This window comes from Carettochelys insculpta, chromosome 9 (assembly GCF_033958435.1).
Source record: "Carettochelys insculpta isolate YL-2023 chromosome 9, ASM3395843v1, whole genome shotgun sequence".
Taxonomy (NCBI): domain Eukaryota; kingdom Metazoa; phylum Chordata; order Testudines; family Carettochelyidae; genus Carettochelys; species Carettochelys insculpta.
Window position 1 is genome coordinate 35,185,000 of NC_134145.1, and position 15,158 is coordinate 35,200,157.

General features: G+C 44.1%; 1 protein-coding gene across 1 annotated transcript in view; it reads left to right on the forward strand.

Annotated features, from left to right (window-relative positions):
- The window catches only part of SLC44A3 (solute carrier family 44 member 3), a 92,039-nt gene that overhangs the window by 41,047 nt on the left and 35,834 nt on the right, over positions 1-15,158 (forward strand). Inside the window, exon 11 of the mRNA XM_075002485.1 lies at positions 12,740-12,896. Within this exon, the coding sequence (XP_074858586.1) occupies positions 12,740-12,896 (157 nt within the window). The remainder of the gene's footprint in view (positions 1-12,739; positions 12,897-15,158) is intronic.

The following is a 15,158-nucleotide window of genomic DNA, read 5'->3' on the forward strand; positions in this document are numbered from 1 at the left end:
TCCTTGGATTTATTTTTAGGGTGGTATCTTGGAAGCTAAATTATTCTAAGAATGTGAGACTAGAAAGTCAAGCTGTTCATTGCATGACTTTGAATGAGATCTCTTGTGACATTAATATGTGTCACCTCTCTAAATCCTAGAAAATACTGAGCCAAATTAAGCCCTGGTGCAAACAAGTGTAATTCTTCTGACGAAGCCGAGGTTAAATTTTAGCTTTGTCCCAGTAAATGTCAGTAGTTTTAAGTAAAACGTGTAACAGATAGCCCCAGAGTATTCTGAAATAATTCTCCTTTCCATCCCTGAACCAGCCTTTTCATCTGCTGTGGCTGAATAAGCCTCTGAAAAAGTTGCTGTAAAAAACTATTGAAAATCTTGTCATGCAATGGAAATATTTTTACTCAAAGGGTTGTTTACTACAGTAAACTCTTTCATGCCTGGCAGTTTATCATCTGGAACTCTCAAATTACCCCTATTTTAACCACAAATAAATTTTAGTTACGTTTCCATAAGTACAGTATAGTGAAAGTACATATAAATGAATACAGCAGATACAGTGTACAATGCCATTGTTGGTAAATAAAGTACTCTGCGTATATTTTGGTTTAATATCTAATCTTTTTTCTTTAGTGTTTTATGCATTGCCAGATATACCTCTCTCTTATCCAAAATATTTGAATATTCGACAACCTCCGAGTCCTGTGGCTGCTGGATATGAAAGTATTTACTGTATTAAGATTTTAAAAATATATTCAAAACCAGTTTTTGTCTTTGGTAAAACAGCCAAGACACTTCCTTAGCTAGATGTGCAGGAATTGTAAAAATGTCATTTGCTACTTATACTTACTATTTGTCCCATTTTACTTTTTACACTTCCTTCGTACTGGAAGTATAACAATACATGTTTCCTGCAGTAAATCAGTGCTGTTTTTGTTTCCTCTGCTCCATTCCATGCAAATGTGATAACACATTTTCTATTCTGAGAGAGTCTGAGATTTAGGAAAAAAAATCTTGTTCCATAATAAAACAAAAAGTGGATGTGTATGTCGAGGTGAGTGGGTGGAGAAAAGCTGTCTGACCAGTCAAGAGGCTATATCCTTGTGGGTTTGCAGCAGTTGCCACATGAAGAGTCTGGGAGCACAACAGCCTACCTGATCACTGCCCTGGAGCTGGGGCCCCGGGCTGTTTGGCAGAGGGGACACCCAGGGTGTCTCACTCTTGGCCTGACAGGGAGCTGTCAAGAAACCAGCCTGGTTTCCATTGCAATTTCATCCAAATCAAAACAATCCCTTGGAACATTTCGATTTTTAACAAATCAGTGTTTTTTGGTAGAAGAGTGTTCTGGAAGATTCCTGATGAACACCACCGTGTATTCCTACAGGAAAAACAACTTAAACTTTGTCCACAACAGGAATATTCTTTCCAAAATGTTTCCCACTGTTGCTAACACGGATTCTGCTCCATTGGTGTTAGCAATGTTGGGAGCCCTAAATTGAAGGCTGCCAGCTACCATCTCCTTTTAAAGCAATGTTATCTGTCCCTGCTCAAAATAAAGCTAATCAACACAACAGTTAAAATGCTGTCAGAACCACATGTATTGTAGGTCTCTCGATAGGGATGAGGTTGAACTGGTGTTAGCAACAGTGGGATTTTTTAAAATATTACTGGTGGAGACAGAATCTAAAATGCCCTTTTTAAAGGATTTGGGAGAGAGAATCCATCAGCATGCTGGCATACCCTGTTGCTATTTAAACCATTTGTCAGGACTAGAGGTTCACACTTCATACTTAATATTCTTCCTCGGACTGTGCGATCAGCACAGATAACCAGTGCTCCAGATTCTGATGAAGTGGGTCTTGCCAAGGAAAGCTCACAACATTATAAATAAAATTGTTAGTCTTTAAGATGCTACAGGACTGTTTGGGGGGGGGGTTGTTTTTTACAAAGACATAGACTAACACACTGCTACCCCTCTGAGAGAGATAACCTGTGTAGTTCGGTGTCCCTTTACTCCTGAGGGTTCAGCATGGCATCCAGTTCTGTAAAATAAGTGCTCTGTTATTGAAATCTGAATTTCTTAATCTTAAACAATGAAGAGTTATACAAGAGCAGTGGTTCTCAAACAGGAGTGTGTGTACCCCAGGGCGGTGCAGAGGTCTTTCAGAGGGTACCTCATCTCAGCTAGATACTTGCCTAGTTTTAGAACAGACTACATAAAAAAGACTAGCGAGGTCAATGCAAAACAAAATTTTATGCTGACAATGCTAAAATGTAAGTAAAATATTCCAATCGATTCATAATTTTATGGTGAAACTAAGAAAGTAAGCATTTTTTCAGTAATACGGTACTGTTACACTTTTGTTTTTGTCTGATTTTTTTGTAAGCTGGTAGTTTTTAAGTGAGGCATAACTTGGGGGTTTTCAGGCCCAATAAGATTCCTGAAAGGGATATAATAGCCCATAAAGGATGAGAGCTACTGTACTAGAGGGCCAAATCACAAGATGATTTTTTTTTTTTTTTTACTGCATTAATTTTGGATTGCAATAATCATTAGGAGTTTGCCTGAATATGGGTATATTTACAATACAGGAACAATTGATGCTGCCATGGTCGATTTTCTAGAGTTCAGTTTAACGCACTAAGGGGGGTACGCTAAATCAGATTTACACGGTGGCCCTGTTGACCATGGTTTTCCTGCTTCCTCATAGTGTTAAGGGAAATCAACAGATGTGCATGCTCCCGTTAACCTTCCTTAGTGGAGATGGCACGGAACACCAAATTGATACATCGACTTTGGTTATGTAACTAACATTTGATTTTTATTTTATTTATTTATTTATTTTAAAACCTAATTTGACCCTAATTTGACATTCTCCTGTAGTGTCGGCCTGCCCTAAGACACTAAGGATTTAGTTCCAAACCCATGGGTTTAGGAACCAAGAGGAGGATGAATCTTTCCACGTTTTACAGGAGTTTCTGCCCCAGTGCATTCTCTGATTTGACACCTGTACTGAAGCTCATTCATTAGATTATCATTGTTTGCTGTGCATGGGACAGTCTTCTCAGTGCTGTCTAAATCGCTGATGCATATACTGTTGTGCTCCAAGCTACATGTGGAGTAGTTCAGAGGTGAGGCAGGAGAAGGTGGTGATTAGCTGCTTTCATATATTACATACACACGTCTGATCTGTAGAACCTAGATACTCACTTTATATCCACAGATATCTGCATCCATGGATCACTTTTACAGTTTGAATGGAGATACAAATTTTTTATCCATTCAACTCACTTGGGGCCATTAAACTAGTTTCTTGTGTAAAGTATAGTGCAGCCTTAGGGAGCTCTACCCCCAGAGGGTTAGGCAATCTTCAAGAGACCAGACCAGACCCCACAGCTTTCCAGCTACTTTTCACCCTAGTGCAAGCTCTTGGGGCAGACAAATTCTGTGCTCAAAATTCCATTGAAATCTCTTTCTTCCCATGTACTACATTTGCTTGGCAGCTGCCGCTCATTGTGTTTAGAGAGTTGTGCCTGGAAAGGGAAATGCTGTGTATATGTGTTTAATGGTTGTGATCCCTCTTCCTCTCCCTCAGTCTGTCAGCACAGATAAGTAGGTAAACCAAAGCATTGAAGTAAAGAGGATAGAAAGGTGAAGCAGTAATATTACTGTAGTCATAGAAGGCTGGGGGGCGGGGGACACACGACATGACAGTGAACTATCTTAGTTCTAATTGACAGCAATGAATTTGTCACCAGGAATCTGCAATTTAATTTGTTCTGTGATGCAGCTTAATAAATGCTTGTCACAAGTGCTTTGTTTATGATACCCCGTGGAGAGGCTTTCCTTCTATCTAGTGAATGGCTGCAGGAAATGGAACAGCCTTTCCCCGAGGAAACCTGCTTCCTCAGTACACCCAACAACAATTAGCACTTCATGGCCCCTGTCCATAAGCGAGGGCCGAGAATTGTTTCAGCTGGATTAGCTTTACAGGTGACATCTGTTTGACCTGAACTAAGAAATAATACGGCGCGTACACTTTGTTTTCCTTTGTTTCTGACAAAAGATAAATTCCTAAGAGGCTTTGTTAGTTTAATAAAAGAAATAGTGGTGGTTCTCTTTCATAACTTGCAAAAAGAGATTACTTTCCTGTCGGACCATTTTTATGGAGAAACCTTTTTGTAAAAATCTTTAGCTTGATTGGTTTTGTATCAGAGTTTATTTTCATCTTGCTGTGTTGAGAGGTTGAGTGCACAGCTGCTTCCTCCTCACTGGGATCATACCTTCCCGTCACTGATTTAAAGAAAGAGGTTTTGTGGATTTGACTACTTACCCAGAATGATTTACTGAAGGCCAAAGTCTACAAATGCGAATGCGTGTTGAGTAACTGCACTCATGCAGGTTGTCCCATGTTACTCTTGTGAGTAAGTTTACTCACATGCTTAAGCGTTTGTATGTTTGAAGTCCTGAGCCTGCAAACACTTATGTCCATGCTTAAAACTAAAAGTGTGCATAAATGTTCGTAGAGGTGAGGATTTAAGACCGGATTCTAAGGCTACGTCTACACTAGGCAAAGAAAGTAAACCACAGATAAGCAGTTCTAGCTATGGCAATTGCATAGCTAAAATCGACACATCTGCGCTTCGCTCACTTGGTTGTCCGTACTGGGGAGTGTCTATAGGAGAGCTTCTTGTGTCTTGTGAGGCATGCAGCAGTCGGCTGCAACCCCTGAGAGGTCGGTGGACACGCAAAATCAAACCCCAGAAGATTGACCCTGACCATATAGCTATATGTCTATACCTGTGTAGCTTAAGAATATATCTCTGCATGTCTGGCCAGTGCCAGCCAACTTAGCAGGGTTGTTTAAATTTTGTGTAGACTTTTAGGCTCATCCTGGAACCTGGGTGCAGTATTTTTCTGTATTGATCAAGAAGTGCATATGCAATAAAACAAAAGTATTGAGAGTGAATTCAAACTAAAGCCTCAGTCTCACAGTGATTTCTGTGCAGAAAGAGCCTTGTGTCCACTTGGGCTATGTCTAGATTAAAGGGTTTTATTAACAAAATGGCCATTTTGTTGACAAAACCTGCATCACATCCAGATTACCAAGGGCGTTCTGTCCACAGTAAATAGACAGAACGCAGCACTTTTATCAGCTGCTGTACCCCACTCGCCATGAGGAAGAATGCCACTGTCAGCAGAGATCTGTTAGCAAAACTCTGGTGTGGATGTTTCAGGGGGGCCGTCTGTTGACAGAAAAGGCCTCCGAGGCACCATGCAGGTGCACTGGTGGACACCCTGTCCACAGAAATCAGAGCTCTATGGTTCCTGCCTCCAGCCATTCTTAAAGCCGCAGGGAGCCCCCAGAATCCCATGGCAGGAAGCTGAGAACACAGGAGCAGCAGAGCTACGGACTGCAGTACTCCACACCATCCCAGATGCACCTTTCTGGGTAACTGTGAACATAGCTGAGCTGCTGGGAGCCTGAGAAAGACCTGGGGCCTTGAGCAACCAGCCATAGGGGTCCCAGGAGCCACCCTGGGGCTCCAAGAGGCAGGACCCCTCCTGGAGTGTGGGCAAGGTCCCAGGCCCTTTTGGACCTATGGGGGTAGGAGGATACCCTGCAGGACCCCAAGACCAAGAGGCGGAATGCCCCAATCTGTATAAGGATGCAAGGATGATCACTGCCTTGACCCTCCCCTGTCACAGCATGGAGCAGGTCCAGGCCAAACTGAAAGAACTGAGGAAGGTCTATGTCCGGGCCTGGAATGGTGTCCAACACTCCGATGCAGGACCTGCCATCTGCCTCTGCTATAGCGAGCTCTACACTGGCTGGGGTGAGGGAACACATCCCTGAAAGCCACAATGTCAACATGCCCCCCTGCAATCACAGTGGCAGCCCCCACAGGACAGTGAGGAGGAGGCACTGCAGCCTTAACCGCCGCAGGAGTCAGACTCAGAGGCCAGCAGCCTCAGCCTCATCCTGCACCTGATCCATGCCAGACAAGCCACATCCAGGGCATTCGCAGAGCTGGGCAAGGGTTCCTCTGGTGAGTCCCCTGTGCGTTACACATCTCAGGGCATGGGAGGCGGGTGCAGACAGGGCATGCTGCGAGCGTCGCTCGGACAGCCCAGGTGGAACTTTATGCTGCAGTCCCAGCACATGGAACCATATGCAGGGGAGTGTGTGCCACCCAGAGCCGGTGAACAGCCCCCCAGGGCTGGGTGACATCTTGCTGCCAGCTTTGTGGGAGGCTGGGAGGTCTCTCCCAGCACCTGCCATGGCTGGAAGCAGACTAACCCTTCTGTGGCCAGACACCCCCCTTGGCCACTATCTGTTTGAGTGTGGGTGGTGGTGGGCGTCCTGCAGTAGTCAGCATGGTCCTGGAGACACTGTGGAACCCCCATGTGGCAGGGCCCACTGTGCAGGGCACACATGGCTCTGCTTCTGTGACATCCCTGTCCCTTGGGCAGGGGGTGCTGGTCATTGCTCATGGTGGGGGGCATGGCCTCAGAGGCCGCATTGCATGAATGACTCACCGTCTCTCCTCCTTGTCTTTCTTACAGCTGGATGCACACCGACTGAGGGACGAGCTACCCCCACCATGCCATCAGGCTGTGCCCGCAGCCAGAAGAGCCAGTGAAGGGTCTATGAGGACCTCCAGCAGGACTACAGTGCTGCCCTGTGGGCCATGATGGGGATAATAGAGCGGCAGTTCAGAGCTGACATGGAGTGGCAGTCACAGGCTTCGGACCAGCTCATGTCCTGCTTTGATGCCGTCACTGGCAGCTGGCAGATCATGCTGGCCTAGCTGCCCTAGGCTGCTCCACCATCTCCGTTGCTCTGCCTCTGCTGGTCCTCCCACAGGGCATCCTGGACAACCCTTCCTGCTCCCCAGGCTCCTCCTGCCCACCCAGACCCCACTGCAGCCCCTCCTCCTCCAAACCTCCCACTGGTCTCAGTCCCAGCCCACCCCAAGGGAGGCCCTGAATCTGTGGCAGGAGGGGATCCTGAGGCCAACGCCGCTCAGGGTCATGCTTCCTCTCAGGTTCATGGTCCTCCACTGCCTTTCTGTTCTGAGGCCCCCCACATCCCTTCTCCTAAGCCCTCCCCACTGTAAATAGTTCAAAGATGTTTGCACTTTTTTTTTTTGTAAATAGTTTTGTATAAACAGGGTTTCATTTACATGTGTTTTTCCTTGTTTCATTGAAACAGTTATTTATTCACCACATCCTTGTCCTTCTTCAATGTGCAGGGGTCTAGGAGGGGTGAGGAGGTGAAGGGAGAGGTCATGGTGAGGACAGGGTGGACTGTGGGCCTGAGGCCCCCACGGAGTACCCTTGGGAGGATTACTGGGTCCTTGGGAGAAGCTCTGCCTCAGGGCCTCATGGATCTGCAGCCCACCTTGATGGGCCTGTCAGATGGCAGCTGTGTCCAGCTGTTCATAGGCATGCCCCTTGCAGCTGGTGGCACCCCCCTGCCCCAGGACAAAGGCCTCCTCCTTTCTCCCCACAGTGTTGTACAGGGCACAACAAGCTGCCACAACTCGGGGGATGTTGTGCTTCCCCACATCCAGGCATGTGAGCAGGCACCTGAAGCATGCATTGATGTGGCTGAAGGTGCACTCGACCTGGATCCTGGTGTAGTTCAGCCGAATGTTGAATAGTTCTCTGCTGGGGCTGAGCTGGCTCGTACAGGGGTTCATGAGCCATGGCATGAGGGGGTAGGCTGCATCCCACACAATGCAGAGTGGCACCTGCATGTCCCTAACCACCAGCTCATGGTGGGGGACAAATGTGCCTGCCTCCAGCCTTACACAACACACAGATATTGTGCACCCAACCCACCCACCAGACGGAAATGTCCTTGAAGTGTCCGTGGTGGTTAACCAGGGCCTGCAGCACCATTGAATAGTATCCCTTGTGGTTGATGTACTTGGCTGAGTTATGTGCCGAGGCATGGGTTAGGATGTGGGTCCCATCAGTTGCCCCTATGCAGTTCAGGAACCCCAGGGCAGCAAATCTGGCCACAACCTGGTCAAGGTCCCCCAGATGGATGACCCTCTGCAGCAGCATTGTCTTGATGGCCATCATGACTTGCAAAGGGAGATGACAGAACACACATGCCAGGGACTGGGGGGAGCCCCCCCGTGAGACTGCCCCCCCCCAGCAGCAGGGCTGTGTGAGGGCAGGATGGCATGGTTCCCCTGGGGGCGGGACTTCCCCACCCCTTGCATCCCTGGCCCTGCTTCCCAAGTGTCCCCCTTTGGTGGGACACCCTTCCACCCAGCACCCATTTGCAAGGACTGCAGCCCAGAAGTGCATTACCTCTATGAGGAGGGCCCCAGTAGTGGCCTTCCCCACGCCAAACTGTTTGCCCACCGAGCAGTAGCTGTTGGGGGTAGCAAGCTTCCAAAGGGCAATTGCAACTCATTTCTCCATGGGGATGGCAGGCTGCCCTGTCTGAGGAGGACGGGGGTGAGCCAGTCGCAGGGCTCCAGAAAAGTGGTCTTCCACATGCAGAAGTTCTGGAGCCACTGCTGGTCATCCCACTGCCCCATGACCAGCTGATCCCACAGTTTGTGGTGCCTCCAGAGCCACCTGTGCACTGTAGGGGATGGAGTGCGCGGGTGTGAACATCTTGCAGCCAAGGTGCAGTCCTCGCAGGTGGTCTCAGACTCGTCCTCCCTGAGGAAGAGTGTGGCTGTCGGGAGGGTCAGCAGCTGCTGCGGCATCTCTGTGTGGGGCCAGCGCAAGCCGCTGGGGGCAGCTCCAGCAGCATGTTTCCCTGGAACCAGCTGTGTCACCCACCAAGATACAAAGCCCTGCACTAGCTGTGCTGTCTCTTGAGGAGGTAGGCACACCCACAGCAGAGGCAAGAAATGAGTGTCTGGGGGGGTCCCTTTAAGGGCGCATCTTGCTGGGACTCCTGGAATGAACTGGTGACCTGCGACCCTGTCCAACGTTGTTCTGAGCGGCTGTTTTTCTGGTGGTAGAGCAGCGGGGCAGTCTGGCTGTTCTCTGTCGACAGAATGGATCAATCTTTCTATCCTTCTTCCGGTCTGGATGCGATCTGTCTACAGAAGTTTTGTCACAAGGTATCTTCTGACAAACTTGTGCCAACAAATTCTTGTAATCTAGAAATAGCCTTGGAATCCTAACAACTTCAGTGGGCTTCTGGTATGTACAAGGGCCACCTGAACAGAGCTCAGTTGTAGGATGTGGAGCTACGTGTGTGTATAAATCCATAAAGATAAAATTGTTGATTTTGTTGAAAACATGTTTTCAGACACAAATATCATTAGTGGGTTGTTTTTTCCCCTTAATTTAGTCGTTTTCTTACAGTTGGTACTTTCTGCTTTGACCTATGATTAGTAGGAATACCTTTGTTTAATTTCCAGCATACCTGAAACCAAAATGAAATCTAATTAAAGTATGAAATTCTCAGCTAGATGACTGATGTTTAAAACCACTTCCAAATTGGTGGAGTTTTGTGCAAACAAAACTTCACTTATCAGTATTGTTAGAGTATAATTTTCCTTTTCTGCTTTATCTTCAGCAGCAAATGAATTATTAACAGAGTTGTAACCTTTTGCCTTTCTTATTTTTAAACTTGGTTAATATTTTAACTATTTAATTTTCCCAGCTCTTATGTATATGAAATAGCAGTAATACGAAGGGTGAAATTGTCAGCTTATCAATACATATGTATTTCTAACATGTAAAAATGATGTTTTTTAAGGAAAGTACGTATATCATAATACTCGCTCTACATAAAACAGCCAGCATCCCTCAAGCTGCTCTCTGTTCATAAGACCAACACTCTTGCATGCTGGCATTTCCTATGTAAAATAATGTGGTGCACAGGCATATATAAATATGACTTTACAGCTGCAAAGTAGTTATTTTATGAAAGGACTGCAGTGACACATTCAGGATTATTGCAGCACTGTGATAACTGTCTTGATTTAATGCAAGGTTTAAATCTCTGCTGTGGTGAAGATTTAATAAAAACATGTTTGCAGACCTGCCTTTTAAAACCCCACCCAGCTTTGTGCTCTCTCTCTCTGAAAAACACACACTCTGTCTCTTTCTCTCTCTCTTTATGCTTAGATTTTTCTGTAAACTATTCATTTTAACTATTTTAAACTATTTATCTGACAAAGCAGGTCTTTGCCCACGAAAGCTTATGCTCCAAAATATCTGTTAATCTATATGGTTCCACAGGACTTTTTGTTGTATTCATTTTAAAAGCGATAAATGAATCCTTTAAAAGTTTGCTATGGAGATTGAGTATTTTAGTTATGATTTCAGGACTGAGCTTTACTTAATCCCTTAGTCAATGTATTTTTGCTTAAGTAAATATTTCAGGATTGAACCTATAATTTAGGGTTGGCTAGTAAAAAGGGTTTCATTGCCATTTTATGCTAGTGTAACTACAGTGAATAGTAATCAGTGTGATTGAAGTCCCCAAAAACATTATGTGCTGATTTATTGTGCTGAGATGACTGATTTCAGTCTTTCAATGTTTTTTAGTGCTTTTCCTGGTTTTGGAGGGTTATTTTGTATAAATTGTTGAGAGCTATCTCATGTCATTTCTTGTAAATGATTCATGTTAAAGTGTTATTTAAAATGCAAATAGGAAAAAACCCATATGGAATTCTGATACTTATAAGACAATTTTCAATATATGTAGCTGAAAGCTGGATGTTAGTGTATTTATGTTATTACCTCAAAACATCACAGGTAAAATGCAATAGAATTATGTAATTTTGTTCTGAGTAGGCCAGGTAATATCTTAAACACGTTGGACCAACTTCTCTCCTGTACTCCTTTGTAAATCTGAAATAAACCTGTTGGATGTTGTATAAGTCCTCAGGAGTTTAATCAGCAAAATTGAAAGTAAAATTTGGGCCAATCATTACAGTGACACCAGAGAGTAATCTTAGTTTTATATGCCAGACTGCTTATTTATTTTAAATTGATCACTGACTCAGAATAAGTGGACACGTTCCTGCAGACTGAACTCCTGTTGTAACAACATCAAATAAGGAGGGCTAGAAAGATGACAGGATAGGGGCATTCAAAGGAAGTATCCTTCTCTTACACTGTTCATGTTTACTTATAACATTTCCCTCTCACCCCCAGTCAGTTTTCCTGTTTTGATGTCTCTTACTGAGTGCACCAAAATAGTCATTGCCTATGTATTTAATTAATCAAATACAAGATTTAAACTTGTTTTCCTTCATTTGGGTTCAGGGCTTGATCCAGTTGCCAGCAAAAGTCAAAGTTAGGAGTTGAATCAGGCCCTAAAAGAGACACGAGATTATTCACAGATATGTAGGGCTGAAAGGGACACTGAGCAGTCATCAAGTCCAATCTCCTCCCTTGAGTCAGGATGAAGTAAATCTAGAGCAGGGGTCAGCAACCTTTCTGAGGCAGAATGCCAACATTTGACCTTTTGACCTCTGTGTATTATCCAAGTGCTTGTGATACTTTCTAAAGTCACTAATAGTCCTACTCATAGCAGCTTAATTAATTAATAAATTAAGATGCAGAGCTTTACTTTTTAGGTGATGGTTGGTAGCATTAGCTGCTCATTTGTTAATCCGCAGGCAGCATGGCTTTGAGCAAGCTCCCACCTGCATAGAGGAGGAGCGGTGAGGCTGAGCTCCCTCTTCGCATGCTGATGAGAATTGGCTCACGTGCCACTCCTGGAGTTGCTGATCTCGATCTAGATTGTCTGTGACAGGTGTTTGTCCAACTTGTTCTTAAAAACTTACAATGATGCGGATTCCACAAACTCCCTGGAAAGGCTGTTCCAGATCTTGACTGCTCTTATAATTAGAAAAAAAAATCCCTAATATCTAACTGAAATCTCCCTTGATGCACATTAAGCCCATTACTTTTTGTGGTATTGTCTCTGGACATGGAGAACAGTTGATCCCCAACCTCTTTGTAACAGCCCTTAACATATTGGAAAACTGCTACCCGTCTTGTCTCCAGACTGAACATGCCCAGGTTTTTAGCATTTCCTTATAGATCACATTCTCTAAATGTTTGGCAATTTTTGTTACTCTGCTCTGGGCTCTCTCCAATTGTCCACATCATTCCTGAAGCATGGAACTAAGAATTGAACACAGTTCTCCGGATGATGCCTCACCAGCGCTGAGGAGAGCAAGACAGTTATCTCACATGACATATATGACATTCCTGTAAAATGTCACCACAGAATGACATTAGCTTTCTCCGCATCACCTTGTTGATGCATGTACAGTTGGTGACCTGTGATATCTCCCAGATCCTTTTCAGCACTACTACATTGTGGCCACTTATTCCCCATAGTGTATTTGTACATTTGATTTTTTTTTCCTTCATAAGGGGTATTTTCCACTTATCTTTACTCAGTTTCATCTTGTTGATTTCAAAGCAGTTCTCCAAATTGCCAAGATTGTTTTAATTTCAGATCCTGTCCTCCAAAACGGCTCTCAGTTCCTCCCACCGTGGTGTCATCTGCAAACTTTATAAGCAAACCCTTTACTCCATTATCCATATTATTCATGAAAATACCTAATAGCACTAGACTGAGAACTGACCTCTCTGGGATTCCACTAGTTTTGCCCTCCCATTAACACTTCTGTTGCAAGAAAATGAAACAGTAAAAGATATTACTTGTTAAAGAACAGTGCAGTTAGCTGTATTTTCTTTCTGTAACATTTTAAAATTCTGTTTTATTTTCCCTAGAAATAAAATTAGCCTGCCACGACACCTGATCCTGTCTTCCATATCAGTTCTTTTCTGCTATCATCAAGGAACAGTTGTAAAAGGTTCATTTTTAATCCCAATTGTGAGAATTCCAAGAATTATTCTTATGTACCTTTATGATGCCTTAAAAGAAAAGGTGGGTAAATACTTGTGTAACACCATGATAAAATGGAGAAGGGGTGAAGTTCAAGAAAGAAATGTACTGAAAAACTAACCTCTGTGTAAGAAATAGAAATGTGATCTGTTGTGTTTTGGTTTGGTTTTCCCCTTTTGGTTTCTTCATGAAATAGTTCCTTGTTTGCCACAACTTCAAATAAGAAAATGAAAGGTGATTTTATTTTTTTTATTTTTTAATGTAAAATCTTATATGAGGAGGAAGAAACTATTCAGACTTGACAACCTTATTTTTAAAAACTCTCACGTCATAGTAACAGAGAGTAAGCCGTGCTAGTCTATACACTATCAAAACAAGTGCTACTTGACTATCTCACGTCACTGTATTTTTAAGAAAATACAGCTTAACAAGAAAGACTTATTTACAGCATTAAAGCTCTTCTCTCTAGGTTGTTTCAGCTGCCTTATGATGTGAGGCACAGTATATGTAAACAGAACAGGTAAAATCCGAACTATCCCACAGTCTTGTCCAGAGTCCAGCATATATTTTAAAGTATAAATATGTAAGTGTTCTTGTTTTTCTCTCATTAATTTTTGTGCACCCTCTGCATTTCCTGGCTTTTGCTGGAAACCAGAAGTACCACAGTTACACAGGAATGCTAATTGTGGTTATTTCTGGAAATTTTGTGGGAGGAGCTGGTTCTCATGAAGTCAGCAGTTTGTAATAAACAGTGGGTCTGCGTGGTGCTCCACTGACATCACTGGGAGTCCATATGAATATGGGAATCCACTTTCAAGCACCCTGTAACCATGTAAATAAGGAGGACTTGACATTCAGATGTGCTGAGCAATGCTAACATTCTCTGAAGCCAGGAGCTGTGGCTACTCAATATTTAGACTTGGATGTAGTTTGCTTAACTTTAGGCACCTGTTCTTGGAAATTGCTGTCCTTAAATCTTGGATGTTTGGTTCCTTTAAACATCTCGCGGCTTGTCTTTCACCAATAGATATGATAGATAAGAAGGGCTTTGTTACTAGGTACAATATACGTTTTATTTTCCATTTGTGAAGGAGTTCATAAAACCACAAGCATACGAGACCATTCAGTGGAGTCTGTGTAAAAGTAAAAGATAATGTAAAAGAACAAATAGTAAATTATTGATTAATCATGAGGTTAAGCTACCCAGAAACTTTGTAGACTGCTGCTTTTGTTGCACATCTGAAGGGGTTGCTGGAAATTCTGGATAAAATGTTGAATAAGCCCATATTTCTAGCAAGGAGGGTTTCTTTGTACTCTTGGGCTTATCGCCCATATCCTGTTCTCCTTTTCTATCTTCCCTGGTCCTGCTCCCCAGCATCCACCCTTCTAGCTGAAAAGTGCTTGACAGGACGACCTCTGAAGGTAGGCAGTGCTGCTCCTAAACAAGAGGAAGTGCACCTGCTAACAGTGGGCAAGACTGTTGCCCCAAATCCATGGACCCTTCTACAGAGAAGGGACAAGTGCTTCCTGGAATGCCAGAGCGCAATCCACCATCCACCTGGACCCTGCAGAGTCTCCTCCACAAAGGACAGGGGTTGGGGAGTAGGCAGGCTGGACAGGAGGCTGATATCCTCCTGTGGCCTCACAGTCTTACCCAGGCTATATTGCCTTTTCTACAGATGTCCCTGTTCTCTCTAGAAATGGGATCCCTGTCACCATGGCTCCACTGCAGCAGTGCTGTCTGGGAGAGGGGAGGGTACTCTAGAGCAGCGTTTCCTCTAATTTTTTCTATCCATTGGGTGGAATAAATTTGATGTGCACTGAGGCATATGCGGATGTGCACCAAAAGAAACACATGATGCGCACTTTGAGTGAGTGTGGCAGCTCTGCCAATCAGCTAGGTGGCACCTGAATTTTTCCTCCATGCTTGTCAAGCACTCAGTGTACAGGGAACACTCCTCTAGAAGCCTGAGCATCTGCACAGGTGGCCCTATAGTTTGATGGGTTTGGAGAAGGAAATTCTGGCCTTTTCCTTGAGGCAGTTCCCGCCCTCCTGACAGAATTTCGTGGTTGAATCATGGTTTACAGTTTCCTTACTATGGGTTTTCGTGTGGAAGGAAATGAAACTTGTCCATTGTGAAGAAATCAGCATGGTGCTTTTATAACAAACCCAGCTCTCCAGCAATACATGGAAAACTATTGACATTCAGCTGGGTTCAGACTGTTATTCTTCAGTAACATTTTTGAATGCTGGAAAAAATTTGCAAGGATATTAAACGCCAAACTAAAAAAATTCTCACCTAC